Source organism: Drosophila kikkawai, chromosome 2R (genome assembly GCF_030179895.1).
Source record: "Drosophila kikkawai strain 14028-0561.14 chromosome 2R, DkikHiC1v2, whole genome shotgun sequence".
Taxonomy (NCBI): Eukaryota; Metazoa; Arthropoda; class Insecta; order Diptera; family Drosophilidae; genus Drosophila; species Drosophila kikkawai.
The window spans coordinates 20,079,904-20,101,820 of NC_091729.1; the positions used below are offsets into that span (position 1 = coordinate 20,079,904).

General features: G+C 46.2%; 6 protein-coding genes across 7 annotated transcripts; 3 read left to right on the plus strand and 3 right to left on the minus strand.

Annotated features, from left to right (window-relative positions):
- Nucleotides 1-89: 89 nt before the first annotated feature.
- On the plus strand, nucleotides 90-3,339 carry PIG-G (phosphatidylinositol glycan anchor biosynthesis class G). Its single transcript, XM_017169750.3, has 5 exons — nucleotides 90-333; nucleotides 396-954; nucleotides 1,016-1,146; nucleotides 1,205-1,419; nucleotides 1,476-3,339. Exons 1-5 carry the CDS (start codon nucleotides 170-172, stop codon nucleotides 3,185-3,187), a joined length of 2,781 nt encoding a protein of 926 aa, XP_017025239.1. The 5' UTR covers nucleotides 90-169; the 3' UTR covers nucleotides 3,188-3,339.
- Nucleotides 3,112-6,340, minus strand: Orc1 (origin recognition complex subunit 1). Its single transcript, XM_017169751.3, has 2 exons — nucleotides 4,066-6,340; nucleotides 3,112-3,999 (listed from the first exon to the last, which is right to left on the minus strand). The coding sequence occupies exons 1-2, from the start codon at nucleotides 6,224-6,226 to the stop codon at nucleotides 3,413-3,415; spliced, it is 2,748 nt and encodes a 915-aa protein (XP_017025240.1). The 5' UTR covers nucleotides 6,227-6,340; the 3' UTR covers nucleotides 3,112-3,412.
- A 690-nt stretch (nucleotides 6,341-7,030) lies between these two features.
- Nucleotides 7,031-14,494, minus strand: Drat (Death resistor Adh domain containing target). Of its 2 annotated transcripts, none has more exons than XM_017169822.3 (3): nucleotides 14,320-14,494; nucleotides 8,359-9,180; nucleotides 7,031-8,059 (listed from the first exon to the last, which is right to left on the minus strand). In XM_017169822.3, the coding sequence occupies exons 2-3, from the start codon at nucleotides 9,084-9,086 to the stop codon at nucleotides 7,642-7,644; spliced, it is 1,146 nt and encodes a 381-aa protein (XP_017025311.1). In that variant the 5' UTR covers nucleotides 9,087-9,180; nucleotides 14,320-14,494; the 3' UTR covers nucleotides 7,031-7,641. The 2 variants fall into 2 exon arrangements, with proteins under 2 accessions (XP_017025311.1, XP_017025310.1); XM_017169821.3 differs by lacking the exon at nucleotides 14,320-14,494 and adding an exon at nucleotides 10,467-10,672.
- A 769-nt stretch (nucleotides 14,495-15,263) lies between these two features.
- On the plus strand, nucleotides 15,264-17,864 carry Cyt-b5 (Cytochrome b5). The gene is made up of 2 exons (XM_017169781.3): nucleotides 15,264-15,464; nucleotides 17,258-17,864. The coding sequence occupies exons 1-2, from the start codon at nucleotides 15,345-15,347 to the stop codon at nucleotides 17,540-17,542; spliced, it is 405 nt and encodes a 134-aa protein (XP_017025270.1). The 5' UTR covers nucleotides 15,264-15,344; the 3' UTR covers nucleotides 17,543-17,864.
- Nucleotides 17,865-17,941: 77 nt separating this feature from the next.
- Nucleotides 17,942-20,140, plus strand: Gpo2 (Glycerophosphate oxidase 2). Its single transcript, XM_017169779.3, has one exon. The coding sequence runs from the start codon at nucleotides 17,960-17,962 to the stop codon at nucleotides 20,093-20,095; it is 2,136 nt and encodes a 711-aa protein (XP_017025268.1). The 5' UTR covers nucleotides 17,942-17,959; the 3' UTR covers nucleotides 20,096-20,140.
- Nucleotides 20,139-21,576, minus strand: LOC108076776 (ATPase ASNA1 homolog). The gene is made up of 4 exons (XM_017169780.3): nucleotides 21,360-21,576; nucleotides 21,172-21,289; nucleotides 20,658-21,098; nucleotides 20,139-20,596 (listed from the first exon to the last, which is right to left on the minus strand). The coding sequence occupies exons 1-4, from the start codon at nucleotides 21,470-21,472 to the stop codon at nucleotides 20,258-20,260; spliced, it is 1,011 nt and encodes a 336-aa protein (XP_017025269.1). The 5' UTR covers nucleotides 21,473-21,576; the 3' UTR covers nucleotides 20,139-20,257.
- Nucleotides 21,577-21,917: the final 341 nt, after the last annotated feature.

Here is a 21,917-nt window from a genome sequence, read left to right on the forward strand (position 1 = left end):
CACTCAAATAACAGACCCATTTTCGCCCTACGCCCATGGCAAACAACAATCGATAACTTTCAGAGCAAATTATGCCGGTAATCGGCTTGACTCAGCTGTCTGGCGAAAAACTTCGGTCACACTGGTTGTTGCTGGTGGAGCGGGAGCTCAAAGAAATGAAAACAAAAATATGGAGCAGCACAAGAGTCGCCTGGGGTACACCCTCGGCATGCTTAGCCTGTTCCTCCTCGGAGCCGTGCTCTTTCTGATCGGCTTCTTTCCGGCCTCCTATTCGGCGGCGGAGAAGGACAGCACAGTGCCCGAGGGCCGGCCCACCACATTGCACGGCGTAAAGTGAGTTTTATTAATGAATAACGTGAGATAAGGGTCTGATAAGGCGTGTCACCCTTCTGCAGATTGGAGCCACCACCCCCTGCCTACGATTCCTTCATACTGTTCCTGGTCGACGCGCTGCGTGACGACTTTCCCGATGCCACGTCCATGCCGGTGGCACATTCCAGGGCCTGTGAAAAGCTCACCCTCCATGTGGACATACCGACGGTGACGATGCCGCGCCTGAAGAGCATCACCACCGGCACCCTGTCTAACTTTATAGACATAGCCCTCAACGTGGGCCACACGGAGCAGGTGGAAGACTCGATTCTGCACCGCTTGAAGCAGAAGAATCGAGTGGTGTCCTTTGCCGGTGACCACACCTGGGTGAATCTTTTTCCCAGCGAGTTTACGCGCAGGGCAGAGAACAACGATTCGTTTTACGTCAACGATTTCTACGAAGGCGATAGAAATGTAACCAAGGTGCTGGAATCCGAATTGGAAAAGAGTGACTGGTCGCTACTGATTCTTCACTATCTGGGACTGGACCACATTGGTCATGTCGAGGGCAATGCCAGTCCCAGGATTAACCTCAAGCTAAAGGAAATGGATGAGGCAGTGCAGAAGATATTGGAGCACAAGGTTGGTTTAGGCCACATGAATATCCAAAATATGTCAAAATAACACGTTATTTTTAATGTAGAACCTTCCCAACTATCTGCTGATGTTGACTGGTGACCACGGAATGGCCGATGGCGGAGGACATGGCGGCAATACGCCGGCCGAAACTCTGGTGCCACTTTATCTTTATTCCAAGAACTGCAGCAAGGCCACGTAAGCAATGCGAGGTTCTAATTAGATCCTTTCCAATCAAGCTTTTTGTGATTTTTAGAACCGTCACAAAGACGTACAATCAGATTGACCTGGCCCCCACTCTCTCCGTTCTTCTGTCTGTGGAGATACCCACGCTATCTATAGGCAGCTTGATACCAGAGATGCTGCAATCGCTGTCCCTCGAACACCAGTTGTACGCCTACTTCTACAATGCCCACCATTTGCTCAACAAAGCCCGGGTGAAGTTCGGTCACGACAGGGTCCAATGGAGTGGTGAGCATGCGTAGATTCTTCTCTGTGTTTCTCTAATCTAATTATGGATTTTATAGATTACTACACCTGGTATCAGAATGCCACGCTGGTGCACAAGAAGTTGATTTTTCAAATGAGAGATGGGGATGGAAGTGGAGCTAGCCAGGTTCTGTACCATAATGCCAAGCTCAATTACATGAGGGTGGCACGAGAGATTTCCGGCCTGCTCTCCGAGTCTCTGGTGAAATTTGATTACGGCTTTATAGCCCTGGGATTAGCTTTGACCACAGCGGCATCCCTGCACATGATGATCAGTGTCCTGTATCTGGACTTGACCGAACAACTCCACCTGGACAGCTTGAACGTGGCTCAGCTGGTTGTTTCCCTGATAGCAGCTGTTCTCGTGAACATGACTAGTCATGCCCTGGACATCATTCGGACCAGCTCTTGGCTGCAGAGCTTAATGCTATTGATTCCCCTGGCCATCGCCGTTTATCTGACAATCGATGTGGCGCAGGCGCTGCTCAAGATTGCCTTGCCTCCGATATATACACGTCGCCTGAAACTATCCATTCCACTACCGCTACCTCTGCTTGCCTGTTTCGCCATACGCACCCTGACACTGGGCTCCTCCTCGTTCATAGAGTTCGAATACAAGACCTGGTATTACCTGGGCAACAGCCTCATCCTGCTGACAGCCTTTAGGACCCTGCGACGACGCATCACAAAGACCAATGTGGAGTTGGATGGACGGCATCTGTACACGATTGCCTCTACGTGCCTGTGGCAGATGCGTAAGGTGTTTGTGATGCTGATGCTGCTCACTCTGATGCGGTACATCCACCGGCTCCAGGCCATCCGGAGCACCATCATGATCTTCTCATTGTTGCTGCTGTGGGCACGCCTGCATCGGCACAGCGCCAGCTGGATGCAGTCGGTGGCCAGTGGAGCGGCTCTGTGTATGGTCTACTGCTTTCGCGGGCTGAATGGCCAGGTGCACTTCATCGAACTGGCACCGTATCTGGCCTCCAAATTAATGGTGCCCACGCTGGTGGTCTTCTGGTGCTGTCTGGCACTGGTTCTGGGTCTGGGCTATCGGGAAGCCTTGCCTCAAGCACATCCGACCTTGGGCACAAGAAGCGTGGTGCTCCAGCTGCTCCAGACTAACCTGACCAGCTCCCTGCTGCTAGCTGCCCTCCTGCAAAAGGTGCAAAACATTCTACTGCTGCCCGTGCTCCTGGTGGCCCTGCAGCAAACCTACAAGCTTTGCGATGTCTTTGGTACCAGTACCCGCAAGTTTTCAGTTCGCTTGGTGCACGTGTACAAGATCATCATGACGATATTCTTGGCCAGAATGTTTTACTTTTACCAGGGCAACTCGAACAGCCTGTCCACCATTGACCTTACACCCGGATATATAGGACAGACCAGTTACAATCCCGTCATCGTGGGCCTCTTTGTCACCCTGAACACGTATGGTGCGGAGATACACGCATTCCTCTACTTGATTGTCCACACGCTACGCTCCGATCTGCGTAGCGTGGGAATCATGCAGCTCCAGCCACCCTATTCCATTGCCGCCGACTCGCTAATAGCTCCGCTCTACGCTGCACTCATCATGCTACCGGCGGCCTTCTACCTCTGCCTGATGGTCGGCTTTCGCTATCACCTCTTCATCTATTCCGTCTTTTCGCCAAAGGCTCTCTACGACTGTTACACTGTGCTGGTGTTTTATTTGGTCTTTTTAGTAACGAGTTTGTACTTTAAATTGTTTAAAAATGACGCTTAAAATAGGAATTAATTTAAGAATTAATACAATATATGTGGATTGATCGATTGAGCTAGAAACAGGGAGTCGTGAATGAGTCGATGTGAGTGTTAAATAAACCTAGACAAAGAATACTTGAAATGAAGAATGAACTTTAACTAAAAAACTTAAAACTAATATCTTTTTCAAACGTAAATAATCAAAATCAAACTTAAAACCCTATTCAGAATTGTCCAGAGAATAATTTCAGTTCACCTCGCCCACACGGAGGGCATAGTGTATGTCATCGGCGCTGACATTCAGCAGGATCTTCTGGAAGAGATCGTTGCGTGAGTGCTCGCTAATGATGAGTCGCTCGGCTCCAAGCGTAGCACACAGCCGGAGAGCACGTCCTGGAGCTGGCAACGTCACACCCATAAACGCAGCTATTGTCTCCACCTGCGTATAGACACCCATAAAGGTGGTCTCTTCGACGCCAGTGCGTGTGACCTCCGCAGCTACCGCCTGCAAGAAGATCTGCTCCAGTCGCGAGCAGTTTTTGATTGCCTGCACCTTGGCACTGGCTATCATCTCGGCCAGGGCCTGCTGCACATGCAGCAGCGTCACGCACTTGACCGACGCTGTATCGGCGATTTCCGTGGCACGGCGACAAATGTCAAGGGCACGGCGAGCATCGCCAGAGACAGCAGCCACCTTGCGGGCCACCAGCTGGACAGCCTCGCCCTTGAAAGCCTCCGAGCCTCCCAGGCGAGCGGTGACAATCTCCTGCAGCTGTTTGTGTGTATACGGCTGGAAGGTGAGTCGGGTGAGTCCCAGTCGGGAGGTGACCTTGCCTGCGCCACAAAGAAAATGTGAAGTCTTAGTAAAATTATTTACACATCATTTAGATTTTTGCTTACCCATCAGCAGGCGCTCTGGCAGATCCATGGTGTTGGCAATGGTGACCACCACCAGCTTGGCCGCCGACTTGGTGGGCCAGTCAAGCAGGTTGTACACCACATCCTGACGCCGATTGCACAGAATGTCCAGCTCATCGACCAGCAATACAGTGGTAACTCTTCGTGGCGCCGGCGTTGTGAAGCGCTTCTCCAGCAGGGAGTGGGCGTGCTCCCAGGAAACCGTCTTGCCCGTTAGCTGCTTGTAAATTTGGACGTAGGCCTGACGCGGCTCTGTCAAGCGCATACCGTTGATCTCCAGGAACTCAAAGGCGGGCAGCTCGTTTTGCTTGGATAGACGCTGCAGGGTGCGGATTACTCCGGTCACTGTGGCCGTTTTGCCAGTGCCCGGCACTCCCGACACGTACATACAGCCGCCACACTGATCCTGGATCTTACCCTCTAGGAAGGCGTAAATGTTCTCGAACTCCCGCTCCCGGCAGGGTAAGCTCTTTGGCACCACGGACACGTGCAGCTGCTCGCGTGCCAACTGCAGTTGCGATTTGCTGGAGTCCTTGACCGGACGATCTGTGCGCTGCTGCATGCTGGGACTCAGCTCGCCGGCTCTGATCTTCTTCATCTTCTGCGAGGGCGTCATAGGGGCAGCTGCAGAGGTTGCAGTGGTCCCTTTGCTGGGAGTCGTCGCTGGTTTGGTGGCGGTGCTCAAGCGGCGCGATCGCGTTGGCGTCTTCTGTACAGACTTCTTTGGCGTGTAGTCGTCGTCCTCATCCTCGACACTCTTCTTCGGGCGTCCCCTTTTCGGGGTGGATATAATGTCATCGTCCTTGAATACGCGCTGCTCCACAATGTTGGAGAGATGAATGCTGCGTCTGGGTGTGCCCTCGGCCAGTCGACTGGTGGCCGACTTCAGGATACTCTTACGACGCGTTGAGGGCGTCATGTCAGTGCCCATGGTTAGCTCCTTGGACTTCTTGGTGGGTGTGTGGTAAATATCGCCAGTGGTTACGCCCAAACGCTTGCGTGAGCTGGGGGTTTCTTTGGTCTCGTCCACAATCTCCAGCGGATCGTGGTCTATGGAGGCAAGCCTTACTGAACGCCTTCGTTCCGAAAGGCGCAGCTTGATCTTCATGTCATTGGAGGGCGTCTTCGGATCGGGCGTTTGCTGGACAATGGAGTAATTCAGGCAGTCGGAATCAGCTGTGCTGTCTGCTCCTCGATCCAAGCTAAGATTAAGGTTGCGGCGTGCGGCCGAGGCTCGAGATTTGGGCGTCTCCACCTTGGCGTTCTTCTCGGTGAGCGGCGATGCCGGCAGATAGTTGGCATTGATCTCCTCCTGGGCAGAGCTCTTCTTCTTCTCCGACAGCCGAACCACACTGCGTCCGCCCACGATCTTGATGGGCGACACCTTATTCTCGCAGTTGAAGTAGCTGACATCGACGAACTCCAGCGAAGTGGCCGCCGCCATGGAGGCGCGTCGTCGTTTTTGCATGGTGGCTTCTTCTTTCGCGGAAGCATCCTTGCGGGCCGATGATGGACGTTTAGTTTCGTGCAGGGCAGCCAAGGACTTGCGCTTTGCATCCGGATCCTCCAGGTGGATTTCCAGGGGAATCAGGCGATAGCTCCGCTTCACCTTTACGAACTTGTACCGGCTCACGAACATGGGGCAGGCCGTGGTCTTCAGCTTATGCGACTTGCTTTGAAGAATCTCCTCCGCCGAGCGGCGCGAGGTGCCCTCCAGGACGACACACTTGCGATAGATGGCGCCTAGGGCGACGTCGTTGTCGTACGGCCGATGCTCCTCGATCACCTCCAAGCCAAAGTCAATGGACACGTTGTCGTCGTCGAAGTGGACGTGCGGTATGGCCTCTGGACGGGAGTACCACTGGACGATGGCGCGGTAGGGCTCGCGATCGGTCACCTCGCGCAGTTCGTACATGTGCAGGATGCGGGCCACGTCGCAACCATTAACAGTGTCCGGCTCGGCGGCGTCCGCATTGGAAACCAGTATGTAGTCGCCCACAGTCAAAGTCAGTGGGCCATATATGCACTTCTGGTAGAAGTAGACGTTCCTGTGCTTGAGATTCTTCACCGATTGGAGCGCGTCGTGGCTGCCGATCCACTTCACCTGCTGGCCCACACTGAGGGCGTTCTCTTTATTAACCATCGCGAAGCTAATTTACTTATCTGTTCAAATAGAAGTCGCCAACGTCAGCATATATTATTGGGGTTTCTGCTCCAGATCTTCGCCTCTCTTCCTCTTCTTTGATCAGCTTGCCGCGCTGTTTACAGTTTTTGGCGCGAATCCGACCAGCGTTGACAATTTAGCTATTTCCGGGATAGAGGTGGCACAAAAAACTAGCGGCTAGCGGGAACTGAAGCTATTTTCAAAGCAAAATAGGCGTTATTTCTGAATAAATATTAATCATTTATTAATAAGTTATTCTTAAATATGTATGGCTCAACATACTTAATAATAATACAAGCCATTTCTGTTGCTGTTAATTTAATTAATTAATAATTCGCTTTCGCGGCATCTGGGCACACAAAAAGGCAGAAACCCTCAAGAACGAGCAATGCCCATGAGTGGGAAGTCTGGCAACTCTGATTCCGAGGCTAGCAATATGTGTTTTGCGATATATCGATATGAGGAAATATCGAGTTTTTAGAGTTCCAGTTCATTTGTAGAGCGTTGCCATATTGTTTGATTAAGAAAGTTTGCGACGTCCGTTACATTTCAATGTTTATATAAATTAGTAAAAGTATGATATAGATTTTCTTTCTATGATTTTTAAGTTTAATATGGAAACCAACACATATATTTAAAGATATACTATTTTTCCAATATTAAAATTAAAAATAACGTATCAAAAACTCTTCTTTTTACGATTTTAAACAGTTAATTCGCCTGAAATACCTGACTCCTTGACTCCTAGCTTCCTTCTACATCCTAAAGCAGCCCCCAGATGCATTGATAGTTTATGGTATTTATTTATGAATAGAAGTAGAGTATAATGTTGGGTACGTATGTACGCAATGAGTACAAACATCAAGCAATTGAATCAAACATTTTGCATCGCATGCATAACAATTTTGTATATAATATGTATAACATTTATTTTGTAGTCCGCTTCTGCTTGAGAGTGGCTTTTACGTAATCAAAAATCATTGAAGAAGCATAAATACGATGCCCGAATCTCTCGTTTCCGGCTTGTATGATGGGGTGGGTGATGTGATGGCGATCGATCTGTGCAGACTGTGTGTTAGGCAATCGCAAAGTAGAATCCGAATTGTGGGTTTGCTTACAAATTAAAATAAATCACAATCTATATGTACATAATACTAAAAATGCTTAAAATTCTAAATCAATGAAACGAGGTGTCGTCTGCAGTCCGAAAAATTAAGGTTACAAAACAATGGCCGGCTACAAATTAAGCACAATTGAATCCGCTTCGAGAGTGTCGCAGGTTGCAGTGTTTTGTCGGGGGTGTGTTTCCTCTGAATACAACTAACAGATATCCATATTGAATGAGTTTTAATGCCTTGATTGGGAGCCATCTACTCCCCTACTCCCCGCTGCTTCTACTCAATGTCGTGGAAGCGGAGAATGGCGCGTCCGGGAATCTCGGAGTTGCACAGTTTTGTGATGACCTCAGCGGCCTGCTCGCAGGGGAACACAGAGTGCGGTGGCGGCTCAATCTTCTTGTTGGCCACCAGCTCCACCAGTTCCGCCAGCTGTTCGGCGGTGCCGTTGGAGATCGGTATAATCTCCTGCTGATACTCGTTGGACAGCCGCGAGAACTTGGGCAGCAGCTTCTCGGCCACCTCGTCGCTGATCAGCACCACACCGCCCTTGGACAGGCAGTGCATTGAGCGGTGCAGGCTTCTGGAGGTTGTGCCAAAATCAATAACCACATCCACGGCTCCGCCGCACACGTCTTTAGTGCGCTCGATGAGCTGGGGCTCATACAGGCATTCGTTCCATTGGACCACGCTGACACTGAAAAGGGTAATAAGAAAGGTTGATCGGTTAGTAAATTGAGGGAAAAATACTATAATTATCCAAGTCTAGTACTTTTTCTGTTCTTGAATTGTTTTTATATATGTTTAATGCTTTGTCATAAAAAAAACCCTCTTGCAAAGTTGAGGTTTTTTAATCTAAACTTGAAATCACCCAAAATCTAGACTAATCTCTCTTGTTTTATGACCCAAGCTACTGTGTGAAGATTACTGACTTGAGGTTCATTTATTGACGTTAGACTATTTTCAGGCAATCGCTGGCTGATTGCTTGTACTTACTTTTTGATCTCCGTGGCCAGGCGGAAGCCCTCGTCCCTGAGACTGGCCACTGTGATGTCCACGTTGTCGGCACCAGTCGAGGCAAAGTGATAGGAAGCAATGCGCACTGCCCAGAGCGCAAGTCCGCCGGTGCCCACGATCAGGATCTTGCACTTTCGCTTCGGCTCCGTGGCAGCCCGCTGGCTGAGGATCTGTGTTACCACCGCTTGGGCCTTGAAAACGGCATTCATGGCCAGCAGGGCGCCCGTTGGCAGCATGGCTGCCACCTCCATGGGCAGGCTGTCGGGAATCGGCACGACATGCTTCAAATCTGGCACCACCAGGAGCTCGGCATAACCGGCCGGGGTCTCATCAAACGGATATACAATCACGCGCTGTCCAATGCGCAGACCACGGTTGTTGGCCTCCGTGATCTCTGAACCCAGGGACTCGATCACGCCGGCCACTTCGAAGCCGGGGAAGAAGGATCCCTCTCGGATGCCCTGGTGAGCGGGCGAGGACATCGAGTTGACCGACGGGCAGTAGTCGCTCAGCTCCGAAGACACCGACGACATGCTGGTTATGGAATTGGAGCGATCGCGGCGGCGATAGCAGGCACCGGCGCACACAATCCTGATGCGGGCGCCCAGGGCCGGTGTGTCCTCGATGGGCACAAAGAAGTTGAAGACGCAGTTCTTGGCGCCCGGTCCGGGCGACTCAATTGACACTTGGCGGCACAGTTTGTTCATGTTGTGTGGATTGTGGTGGTGATCGGGATCCGTCGGCGGCAGAGCGGAGTTCAGGGATAGTGAGTTCAACGACAACGAGGTATCTGTTGTTCCGCTGCAATCGCACAAACAAATACAAGATATACATTAGAAATTTTACATATTTGCGACTAAAAATACGTCTATAGGTGTATGGGAAAATGGTCAATCAACTTTGCTTTGTCTGAGGTTTTTGAAAGGATATATACGGATTTTATCTATAGAGTAAAATAGCTGGGGGGAACCTATGAGATACTATTATTATAGGTAAAATTGTATTTATCTCATATAATATAAAAGACCTCTTAAATTTCCTCAAAAATCAATTTATGAAGCCCAATGGAATTGACTGATATATTATTTCCGAGCTTCTATTGCGTACTTCTCAATATTTTCAATGCCACAACATGATATGCCTGTTCTATTTGGTATTCTCCGGCTGGTTTCCCTATAAACAAACACTCCTAACGATTATCTTTGATTTCAATGCCAGCAACAATTCAGCTTTTCGATGTAAATGTTATATTATTGTAGCAACTTTTTGTGTGACGTAATTAACAACAGTTCTCAGTGTGTTGTGGCGTGCTCTCATTTAATACTTATACACAGTAAGTATCTGAAAGGTCAAGTGGGCGGGTTTTCATAAATAAATATGCTTGACTTTATTACAATTCGACACAGGCAATCGCCAATCTGAAGCGGATCCATCCATTCATTTCCCCACCTCAATGAGCTGACAAAAGCTTCAATTAACCGATAAGCCTTAGTATCGGACATTAGATTTGGTTGATAAATAAATGCGACCAAAGCTGGCATTTTATGGGTCATAAAGGAAGTAGATAAACTGATATTGGTCTGGTCTGCTGTCTGGCGATTCAATTAGTGCATATTGCGAACTGATAAGAAACGGTGACGAAACTAGATCGAAGTTCACACATCACATTCACTTTCATTCTTCAAATAAGATTGGATACAGTGAGGGATCGAGTTAGGGGAATCGGGAAGCATTGAACTACATTGAATTAGTTCACTATTTTGAAAAACAAATCGGGGATTGGTAAAGAAATCGGTAGGTTATTTTTATTATGATTCGAATCTAGTTACTTTTTATGTTTAGTAAAGACCGAATTAATTTGGTTTACTTTACAATACATTTTCGTTTAAAAAACTTTGTAGCTACGGCTGAATTGAATAATGCTGTTCCTAATAGGCATATTTAATTTTATTTAAACCTTGAGTTCACTCTCACGAATGACAGAACATTCACTTATTTCACAGCCGGCAAAGTGTTAATTGGAAAACTCTATTGCGGCAATGGAAAAATCTCGTCAAGGGAAAAATCCAATCAATTTGATAGTTTACCTTCTGGAACTGAGCAATGTGTGCTGTTGACTGCATATATCGACCGGCATTGTGCTGTCTTTCGTTACTATTGTCTCAACACCTTTTTTTTTATTTTCTTTGCCTTGCAATTTTTTTTTTTTTTAACTCTTTAGCACTTTTACTAGATTTTTCTTTTAGCTGCACTTTTTTGTTTTACGTCTTGACCAGCGCACTTCCAAAGAACATCTGAGGCGAGCTCGGTCGATGCGCCAGCTAAAAAGCAAAAAAGCCGGTGACGAAATGGAACGAGTTCTCGCTATCTCTTTCCCGCATACACAGCACGCAGGGAATGCGTGAAACGTTTGAAGCGAATGTATCTTCATGTGTATGTATGGAATTGCATGGCCGAATTTGCATCTATAGGATTGCATTTTTATATTTTTCGATCTCGGAACATTTCAATTGTATCTATATTAGATATTTTGTGTATTTCTTTTTTATATTATATCTACATAAAAAAATAAATATATTCTATAGAAATTAAACAATTTAAACTTTAGAAATGATAAAAATCAATTTTTATTTTCTAAAATTATAGAAAAGAAAATATAATTTTAAAGGAGATTTGATTTTTCAAAGAAGGTAGAAAAGAATTAGTAGGAATGTCTTGTTTTCAAATCGATAATTCTACTTAATAGTAAATTTAAAATAAGTGAATCATCATTTTGGAAGTGGGTCGTTTAAAATAAGTACATATATAAGTATATATTCGCTTTGGTTGAACTGCATGCCTGAATTCGAATCTATAGAATTTCATTTTAATATTTCCAGAATCACAAACATTTTGAGTTTATAACATAAATGAAAACTGATAGCAATTATATTTATTTGGTTTTACTTGAACTATTTACTACTATTTTGTCTATTAAAATAGCTTCATATTTTGTACATTTAAAATTTAATGTAAAAATAATATATACAAAATTTTAAACCCTTTTTACCCCATTTATTTTTCGCCTGTGCATGGGAACGAGATTGTTGTTTATCTTTTGTTTACACATTCGAATTTCGAATTAACACACAGAGGACTCAGTTGTCGAGAGAAAAACAAACGAAAGCTAGTAGCGATCCGATCATAACAATTTAATAAAAAACAACAAATGCATTAGGCCAACGCGTGCGACAGATTTATGGCCAAAACAAAGTTCGAGAGCTGGCCGAATACCCTCTCCAAGAACGGAAACCCCCTCATACATACATACATACATATATCGTTGCCAGGCGGCCATCAAATCGGTTATAGAACTTTTGATGACAATTCTGTTTTTCTAACGATGCTTTGGGATTTGTGGGGGAGACTCGGAGGATGCCCCCTTAGTCACGTCGGACTCTCGGCGGGTGGCAACAGACTGATGCTGTTCAACTGATAAGTTCCCAATGGAAACTATTGAATATTAATTAAAATCTTTGTTGAAACTAAAGAGCTATCTCTTATCTACAATGTGCTATTCAAATGCAACAAACGTTCTCGTATCTAAAGACAAATAAACAAACAATTTATGGATAACCTTATTTGTTTGCAAATAGATACACAAACAGTGAAACCTCTTTAAGGAAGACTTTGTAGTATATACAAAATTTAAGAAGTGTAAGTGTTTAAAAAGATGTACATTTTTTGGAATTAAAATTTCTGTTTTCTCTTGACAATTGATCTTATCAAAGCTCCACTGCTTATTTTCCGTGCATGAAGTGCATGTAAATGTGAGCGTGGCTGTATCTGTGTATGTATGTGTCTATGTAACTGTTTGCCAATGCTTGTTGTTTTTGTTTGTGAAGCGAGGAACGGTGGATGTTTGGATGGCAATGGCAGGGTAAAAGTGGGAGGAGGTGAGAGAGCAAGCACAACAAAACCAAAGTCATGTACACGTGCTCGGTGCGTGATAATCACGCCGTGGCCGAGTGAGTGAGCGAAAGAGAAGGACTGATGGCCGAGTGAGTGAAAGAGAGGGACTGATGGCGGCCAGCTGACTGACTGAAGGCAAAGCTCTCTCGGCCTCGTTCTTTCCACCCTCGCTCTTTCAACTTCTCGCTGTTTCTCTCTCTCTGCTGGAGGAATAAATGCATAAAACAAAGATAGAAATGAGCATCTCCTTTGTGCGTGCGGCTTTGTTGTTGTTCATTGTTTTACCGCTCACAACATCGCATAAATAAACAACCGCTATAAATACGCGCTCGCATTTACGCAGTTACATTTTACAGATTCATATTCGCATCCTGCCGAAAATGTATCTTTTTTGGGGTTTTAAACAATACAAGATATAAGCGAACTTGAAGGGGTCTTATACACAGGAAAAACATATAATCTACAAGGTACTTCAGATTTTAATTTTCTATGAAAAAAATTATATAAAATGTTATGGATCAAAACAGTAATAAAACCCATCTATAAATGTACGTATAATAATAACAAAGTTTTTTTTATTACCTTGTTTTCTATTCAGAATATTGTAGTATAGAAATGTAGAAAATATGCCAAGCTAGCCATCTATAGTATCCCGGACTCTACACTCTGTTCGGCTTTCAGTTTATACAGATAACTACCATATAATATAGGGGACAAGCTTAGTGGGGCGAACATCTGGGCGAAGAAAAAAGCGAAAGTGCCATAAAGATTCGAACAGCGAAATTCGCGAAAGCCATAATTAAAAACAATATTTGTCTCCAATTAAATGTTGGGAGCCCAATTAAAAGGCGGGTTCGCATATGGCCGATCTCCGATCTCCTCATCACGATCAAGAGATCAGTAATCGAGCAAATATTTACTGAATTATTTATTTATTTGTTATTCTGTGGCGCTGCGCTGGAATTGAAAACATATTCGTTTGGTCAATTCCAGTCAATTGTATTTAATGATGGAATCAATCAAGTCTAATGACGGATTGGCAATGCAAATTTCTGTATATGAGGCTGTCGCGCCAAAAAAATGTGGACCACTGTCGACAATCGGCCCATTATGCAGCAATAAGGCATTAAATTTTATTATAATCGCTGGCGACTAACCGGAGTGAACTCTACTGTTGGATCGGAAGGGGGAATCGGAATCGGAATCGTGCTATATTTAGTCCCTTTGTGCAAATGCGATTAATGCCTCGATCACAATCGATCAAGATTTGAGATCTGACTTTGTATTTGTTTTTCCTCGTCTCTGATTTTCTTCTTCTTTCCATTGATACTAATTTACAATCCTTGATTGTGTTATACATAATGGGGTACAAAATATATATAAAGCGTATCTGGAGCGTAAATATAGCCGTAAATTAATGCTCGCCACACCCAGATTTTAGTTAGAAGCTGTCAAGAGTCATCAATCATATTTGGCCTACCCCAAACCTTCAAGGAAGCTGTGGATTTCAATGCATCCGATGGATACAGAAAACTCTGGTAACAGGTACACCACTAGCTAACTTGGGCAACACAAATCTCCGGGTGCTGATAAGAAGGTGCTTCACGAGAGCCTATGTTTTGATACTTGTGAAGACACAAAAACAAGCCCATTGATTTACGGGCCACTCGACAGAGTTTGGATGGCCCCCCATAAGAGCTGTTTACACTCGGTGGTTTCTAGAGCAGTCATGGGTCCACGACATGATTGACAGGGGAAGCCACACAGCAGCGCTTATAAAGGATAATCAAACATTTGCGGTGTGTATCTCGGCAGACGCCCCATTTAAATCCGAGAGCTCGAATTACGCATCAGAAAGGTGGACACAATGGACGCCGGAAAAGCTGCACCGCATAAGGAAGTTGGCCCCCAAGAAAATGGCAACTTGGCACGTACACCACACGCCAAGCGGGGGAGTTGCGTAATACAATGGATTTGCTTCCAACTTACCTTTGTAAAAAAGTTAAAAGCGTAGCGTATCAAAAACACACCCGCAGTTGACTATCAAAATATTGTTACTTGTTAATGTTAACTTTAATAGTTAGTTAATTCAAACGCCTGAGCAGCGCTGCTTTTGACTGTTTTTATTTTTCTGGAGGAGCACCGCAGCCGCACGGCGTACAGCAGGATACGTTTGACTTTGAAGTCTCCTTTGCCGAATCTGAAATAAAGGCACGGTCCAAGTGTAAATACGAGATCTGAGTGTGCGCAGTCTTTGTCTTTGTTGTCGCAAGAAAGAAGGAAGCAAAGAGTGCTCCTTTGTTGCTGAGGAACTGGTTCATTTTAAATATCATTTTTTATTTCGAATTTTCTTACACAACTACCAATTCCTATCCAGACGTTTGCAGTAGGCTTTTTGTAAATTTAAAAAAGCGTTTCAAAATGCTGCGCGCCTAAAAAATATAAATCGCACCTAAAAGTATGCAACTATCGAGATATTAATTATTTTATTAAAAATGTACGCACTTTTTCATTTTACATGCATTACGAATTCCTTCGTTTGTTTATAATTCTTAATATCTATCATTTTATTCAATATTTCCCCAAATGGAATCGCTTGTCCTGGTTATTCGGTTGCAAAAGCAGCGTAAAATTAAAGTATTTACATGCTAAATAGAATTATAGCGTCAAAATTGCAGTATAAAAATAAATATACAACTTTAAAGTAACGGAGCCTTAAATTTAAAAAGGAAAAGTAGGCTGCCAGCTTGATAAACGCGAAGTCTGGCAACGATGTTTCGAAAACATCGATGAACCTCAAACTTTTTTCTGTAATCGATGATATCGTTTGGATTTTACATAGCCGATTGGGAATTCGACCCCATTGCTACATTTGACACCGTATGTAAGTAAAACTCACATTTGACAATTTACGTTAACCGCTAAGCCAATTCTGGCCACACTTTCCAGCTCCACTAATTTTAATTTGTTGAAATAAAAATCAAACGCGCAGTAGATATCAACAAGTGATCAACATGTCGAGCGAAGGAGCCAAGACTTTCACGCGGGCCGAGGTCGCCAAGCACAACACGAACAAGGACACCTGGCTGCTTATCCACAACAACATCTACGACGTCACCGCCTTCCTTAACGAGGTGAGAGAAAAGAGGGAGAGAGTGTGGGACACGTTGGACACAAAGCGCCGCACCTAATGGGGGTCATTCTGGTGTTATCTTGCTTCTATTACTGCGATGACGACGGCGTGCCCAAAGCCACTGGCACGTACACCCTGCTGGCGGCCCCGATCCCCGAACTGCACCTGAGTGCTCGCCGCAGAGTGGCTGTCATTAGACCTGTACTTTGACCCGCGTACTCTGGCTGACCTGCGTCCGAATTTCTCCACTGTTCGCTCTCCGCAGAAATGTCGAAACCCGAACTTTTGAAATCGCTCAAAAAAGACCGTCTGGCGAAACTACCATCGATTTGCATATGTCAAGTGTTAAGCAAAAAGCGCGTTCCCATTTGCATCTCATTGGATTTGTGTTTGCCCTGGGACTTGGATTCTTATGCAAGTGCACTGCCGGAAAGGCTCCGCTCCTCTACTCCAGTGGGAGTCGCTGCCGAAGACGCTTCACCTCACCCTGACGCGGCAGTTGGGTGGGCGTGGAACATGTGCTATCTGTAGTATTGACTACTCTTATAAGATAAGCCCGGCGAAAACATTGTTCTAACGATGACGCTGCACTTTGCATGCCATCGAAATAACAATAGTGAGGGTGACCAAGCGGCTCACTTATATTTCCATTCCAAAGTTTGAGTCCCCCTATCGCTCAAGCCGATCCAGACCATGTTTAAAACATGCTGTTCATTATCAGATCCACTGCGTTTCGAGCGCTGTGTATATGTATCCTCGGTGCCTGTGAAAGCCTTTTCTGATATTGCGTAGTAACACTTCCCGGACACCTCTATACAGCATCAGACTCTGAATATTTTTGGGTACAATTTGACTTGCAGATTCATTTGTCTAACTTTGTTTAAAGCTTTGAGATGACTTTGAAAGTTTCAAACCAATTAAACTGTGATTACTTGCTTGTCTATAAAGATAATTACATCATACATGGCATACTAGTCGCTTTAATTTGATAACGATAGATAGATAGTAATATGAACAGTATACATAAAAGTAATAGGTTAATGGAGCTATGTATATAGTAAGAACGCAACTAAAAAACTAATTTTCTGAACTCGTAGAACTCTGGTTGAAAAATAACTATGCAATCCACCAAAACTTTGGTGAAAATGATAATTGCTTATCTTGGAAAGCTACCTCAGAAAGGAAGCTAGTTATTTTAAGAAACAATAAGTAGGTGGGTTAATAAGATAATTATAAGTAGTTGCAATATAATGTGACTTAACAAAAAACTAAAAGGCTTAATAACATTCTAAGTTGCAATTTAATATGACTACGAAAATCTATTAAGGTTGCTATCATTCTGAATAAAACACCTATTTGTAATAGGTCTGATTAGTTAGGCCAAAGATAATAAAAAAGAAAATCTACAAAATAAGAAGAGACATTGAAATCGTATGCCGTTACGCATTTTCAATATCTTCTTTTTTAATTGAATTTCTAAAATATTTAATAAAACTTATAATAATCCTATAAACCTGTAACATTAAGATATTCAAGAGTTTCCAAGAAAACTTTACAACAGTTCTATCATTTTTCGATTTCTCTGACGTTTCACAACCCAGAATATATAGTTTTGCGGACAATTAGATTTGCATATAGCGGATATTTTATAAAGTACTCAAGACTTCGGACCTGAGCTAAGCTGATTGTTAAACCATACAATTCAGGGTCAGCCGAGGGTATTAGCATTTCTTCAATTGTGGAGGAGAATTCAGTGATTTATGCGAATATTTATTTACGTTCCATTCTTTGCAGCATCCCGGCGGCGAGGAGGTGCTGATCGAGCAGGCCGGCAAGGATGCCACAGAGAACTTCGAGGACGTTGGCCACAGCAACGATGCCCGCGATATGATGAAGAAGTACAAGATTGGCGAGCTGGTGGAAAGCGAAAGGACCAGTGTGGCCCAGAAGTCGGAGCCCACCTGGAGCACGGAGACGCAGAACGAGGAGAGCTCCGTAAAGTCTTGGCTGCTGCCCTTGGTGCTCTGCCTGGTGGCCACGCTCTTCTACAAGTTCTTCTTCGGTGCTGCCAAACAGTAGTGAACCCAAACGAGGCCCAGCCTCCGCTCTGGAGCCCATTAGTTAATCCACGAACGAAAGCTCAAAAGTCACTGGCCCGGAGAGAGGTTGGAGGAGGAGGAGAAGGAGGAAGAATGAAAGAGTAACGGAGCGGGGGCGATTTTAATAGTAAATTTGTGCTAAGTTTTAATGTTACATTTTGGCATTTGGCATTTTTTGTACACAACCCTCTCTAGCCATGTAATTCCTTCAGACGGCGGGGCTAGAGTTCTGTTTCCCAGTTGATATTCCAACATTAGAGGCACGAGACATGTATGTACATTAAACATATTTCCAAACAAAAGTATCGAAAATATTTTGTAATTTCCATCAGTTTGTGGCTTTTGTTTTGTTGCTATTTACACTCGGTCAAAATTTTTAGGGCAAGCACGATCAGAAATGGCCAAGTTCATCCAGATGGCGATAATGCTAGGCAGCTCAAAGCTGAGTCACGGCGCCTTTGGATTCGATGAGAGCTCCCAGGGCTCGGCGGAGCCGGTGCCGCTGATGAAACGAGAGCTGCCCACCCGCAAGATGTGCCTGGAGGCCTTTAAGCGTACCCAGTACGACATCTTGATCATTGGCGGCGGTGCCGTTGGTTCTGGCTGTGCCTTGGATGCTGCCACGCGGGGCCTGAAGACGGCCCTGGTCGAAGCCGAAGACTTTGGCAGTGGCACATCCTCAAAGTCGAGCAAGCTGCTGCATGGTGGTTTGAGGGACTTGGAGCAGGCCATATCGCATCTGGATGTTTCCGCTTTTAGACGAGTTCGTTGCTCTCTTAGGGAGCGCAGCAACATCGGTTACCTGGCCCCGCACCTCAGCCAGATGATGCCCATTTTGCTCCCTGTCCGCAACTGGTGGGAGGCGCCCCTGTACTACATGAAGCTGAAGATGTATCACCTAATGGCGCCCAAGGGCACCAAGAGCTTCCAGTATCTCAGTGCCGACGAGGCTCTCGAAGTGTTTCCCCTGATGAGGCGACAAGAGCTATTTGGTGCCTTTGTTATTTATGAGGCCCAGCACGATGATGCCAGGATGTGTCTCTCGCTGGCCCTGACAGCCGCTAGGTATGGTGCTGATATCTGCAACCACATGAAGGTGGTGCGGTTGCTCAAGAACAGGGAGGGTAACGTAGCGGGCGCAGAGGCGGTGGATCAACTGTCGGGTAAGAAGTACCAAATCCGAGCCAAGGTTGTGGTCAATGCCACGGGACATATGAGCGATGTTGTGCGCCGATTGGAGGATACAGAGGCAAAACCTCTGTGCACGAGCCGCTGGAACTCGATCATTGTGCTGCCGCGTTTCTATTGCCCGGAGCAAGTGGGTGTCTTCGATTCGCACACTCCCGATGGCCGATCAATATTCCTTCTGCCCTGGCAGGGTCACACGCTGGTCGGCACCAGCGATTTGCCTGGCTCCTCGTCCGAGGAATTGCCTTCCCAACCCACCGAGTTGGATGTGCAGTACCTGTTGGAGGGCATCAAGCGCTTCGTGACCCCTGATTTCGATGTCCGGAGGTGCGATATACTTGCCGCTTGGGGTGGCTATAAGCCTGTGCCCGTTCAGTCCGACATCCTCCAGCGCAAGAACTACGTGATCCACCTGGGACCCCGGCACATGCTGTCGGTGGTGGGCGGCACCTGGTCCTCCTTCCGGGCAATTTCCGAGATCACTGTTAATGCGGCCATTACCCAGGGAGATCTCTCACCGTTGAGCGATACTTCGGTGACGGCAATGTCCTGCCAGCTGGACGGAGCCAGCGGCTGGAGCCCGGATATGTTCATCCGTCTGGTGCAGGACTTTGGCATGGAGCGCGACGTGGCCGAGCATCTGTCAAATACATACGGCTCGAATGCCTTCAAGCTGGCCGCTTCCGCGGACAATAGCGGTTTGGGATGGCCCATTGTGGGCAAGCGGCTGCACTCGGAGTTCCCCTACATCGAGGCGGAGGTGAGGCAGGGCGTTCGGGACTTTGCCTGCACGCTGCAGGACATGGTGGCACGCCGGCTGCGAGTGGCCTTTCTCAATGTCCAGGTGGCTGAGCAGATATTGCCGCAGGTGGCCAACATCATGGCCCAGGAGCTGAACTGGACGAACGAGCAAAAAAACCGGCAGATCCTTGAGGCGCGCTCCTTCCTGAACTCACAGATGGGCAGCTTTCCCAAGGAGAATTCCCTGCATCAAAATATACCTATTAAGATGTCTGTGCGCCTTGTGAAAAAGTTTGCCACGCAATTCAATAGCCTGGATGACAACAAAACCGGCTACGTGTCCATCTCCGACTGTTGCAGGGCCATCAAAAATCTGGGCATAAAGGAGGTGCCTGTGGACCTGATGCACAATGTCCTCAGCGATATTGATTGCCATGCCCAGGGTAAGGTGAATCTGTACGAGTTCCTGCTGCTCATGTCGGCCATTGTGCAGGGCGAGTCCACGTACTTGAACTACGCCCAGACGTGCGTGGAGCTCAAGCAGGCTTCGGAGAGCGGCAGCAGAGGTAGCCTGCCCATAGAACGTTGCGGTGGCGGCCTGTAAAGTGTCTCAATTTTTATTTTTAATACATAATCCGTTTACCTCGTCCATTTTACACATTCAAGCAGAGGGATCCCTTAGGGCATCCGCTCTCTTAACTCAATTTTATTTCGAGCTCACAATCTAGGGGGGACGAATCTTACAAACGGATGGGGCTTAGCGTTGCTACTCCTTGGACTTTCCCTTGGGCTCGTAGGGTTTCATCAGGTTCTCTGAGAAGGCCCGAATGCTGTCCGGACCGCGTACCTCCTTCTCCAGTAGCGGCAGCTTGGTCACATGGAAGTCCTCGTACAAATCGGCGATCTGGTCTAGGTATTTCTCTTGGATTTTAAAGCGGGATGCACACATGCTGCACGAATCGTGCGAGTTCTGCAGGAACAGCAGCTGGTTCACAATTATGTTGTGCACATCGATGCCACACTTGGTTAGCTCCTGCACGAGGCGCTCCGTCTCGTACAGGGAGAAGAACTCGGCAATGCAGACGCACACAAACGTGGTTTGGTCCTGTGGAAGATACATAGGTTAAAAGGCAATTAAGCTAGTGGAATAACTTCTATAGAATTACCGGATTCTTGAACTGCTCGTTAACCTGGCTGATCACGGCCATCATGTCGTCCAGCTTCTGGGAGAGCGTGTCCGCGTTCACATCGGCCATGCCCAGCATGGAGGCAAACTGTGTGAGAAGGGGCGCCACCTTCATCTTGAGCCGAAGCAGCTTGCCTAGGCCCTTCTCCACGACCTGGGGGAATGCGATCAGGCGAAGCGTGTGTCCCGTGGGCGCTGTATCGAATACTACCACCGAAAAGTTCATGCCCTTGACCAGTTTCATCACCTCCGCATAGCTCATGGCCTCATCGATGCCGGGCAGGGCGTTGATCATCTCCTGCATGACGCCCTTGCTCACACGCAGCGCCTCGTTGTCGCCCTCAAAGTACTCATCGGGCAGCTCATTAAGGCCAGCATTCGGATCGATTTCCATGGCGAACAGGTTGTCAATGCCATTGACCTGAAGGTTTAACAAAATGTGGATTAATAATAGGGTTCTTTTGAGCCTTAAAACCCATAATGGCGGCCGCTACCTTTGTGGGCACCTTGGTGAACTTTTGATCGAACGCATCCGAAATGTTGTGCGCCGGATCTGTGGATATAATGAGCACCGATTCGCGTACTTTAGCCAGCTGAACGGCCAAACTGGAGCTAAAAACATACATGCAAGCGGTAAGTCATTATTGACCGGAAAGCTTAAGTGTCTTTGTTGTTGTTTCACCTGCAGGTTGTCTTGCCCACGCCACCTTTGCCGCCGACGAAGATCCACTTAAGCGAATCCTGCTCGACGAGATTCTGCAGGCTCGGTTCCAGCGGCTCCAAGTTGTCGACCATATTGCCAAGTTGCTAGGCGGGACACGTAGGGTTAAATGTGAAATTAAATGATTAACAACTAAAAAAAACAGATGTCGTTCCTTTCCTAGAGCCGGCCAAAAGCTTACGATAATATATCGTTATCGTTCGTGTATATTGATAATAATTCATATTTCAAAGGAGTTGGCAGTCCTAGCCATATTTTAGTTCATCTTCTCGCTTTGCCTTTTTTATTTTATATTTAACATTAAAAGTGGCAAGAAAAATTTTCCATATTAAGAACAAGGCTTTAGTTTTGGTTTATAATTAAGTCTGGAGTTTAAAATCCAGGAATTTTACATTGCTGGACGCGAAACCAACACATGACGAGCAGGGCGCGCGACTTAAACCAGGGCTGGACTTGCAACTTGTGGCGCCAAATTGAAAGTCCAATCTGGTTCCCAAAGAAAATTAAGCTAAAGCTGAC

Excerpts from the sequence above, each read along its gene's own strand:
- PIG-G (XM_017169750.3), top strand. The coding sequence starts at position 170 with ATGGAGCAGCACAAGAGTCGCCTGGGGTACACCCTCGGCATGCTTAGC. Across the intron at positions 334-395 it reads ACCACATTGCACGGCGTAAA|ATTGGAGCCACCACCCCCTG; the intron begins GTGAGTTTTATT and ends ACCCTTCTGCAG. Across the intron at positions 955-1,015 it reads AGAAGATATTGGAGCACAAG|AACCTTCCCAACTATCTGCT; the intron begins GTTGGTTTAGGC and ends TTTTTAATGTAG.
- Orc1 (XM_017169751.3), bottom strand. The coding sequence starts at position 6,226 with ATGGTTAATAAAGAGAACGCCCTCAGTGTGGGCCAGCAGGTGAAGTGG. Across the intron at positions 4,000-4,065 it reads GCCAGAGCGCCTGCTGATGG|GCAAGGTCACCTCCCGACTG; the intron begins GTAAGCAAAAAT and ends TTTGTGGCGCAG.
- Drat (XM_017169821.3), bottom strand. The coding sequence starts at position 10,516 with ATGCCGGTCGATATATGCAGTCAACAGCACACATTGCTCAGTTCCAGA. Across the intron at positions 9,181-10,466 it reads ACATTGCTCAGTTCCAGAAG|CGGAACAACAGATACCTCGT; the intron begins GTAAACTATCAA and ends GTGCGATTGCAG. Across the intron at positions 8,060-8,358 it reads CTGGCCACGGAGATCAAAAA|TGTCAGCGTGGTCCAATGGA; the intron begins GTAAGTACAAGC and ends TACCCTTTTCAG.
- Cyt-b5 (XM_017169781.3), top strand. The coding sequence starts at position 15,345 with ATGTCGAGCGAAGGAGCCAAGACTTTCACGCGGGCCGAGGTCGCCAAG. Across the intron at positions 15,465-17,257 it reads TCACCGCCTTCCTTAACGAG|CATCCCGGCGGCGAGGAGGT; the intron begins GTGAGAGAAAAG and ends CATTCTTTGCAG.
- Gpo2 (XM_017169779.3), top strand. The coding sequence starts at position 17,960 with ATGGCCAAGTTCATCCAGATGGCGATAATGCTAGGCAGCTCAAAGCTG.
- LOC108076776 (XM_017169780.3), bottom strand. The coding sequence starts at position 21,472 with ATGGTCGACAACTTGGAGCCGCTGGAACCGAGCCTGCAGAATCTCGTC. Across the intron at positions 21,099-21,171 it reads TCACCAAGGTGCCCACAAAG|GTCAATGGCATTGACAACCT; the intron begins GTAGCGGCCGCC and ends TTAAACCTTCAG. Across the intron at positions 20,597-20,657 it reads ACGAGCAGTTCAAGAATCCG|GACCAAACCACGTTTGTGTG; the intron begins GTAATTCTATAG and ends TATCTTCCACAG.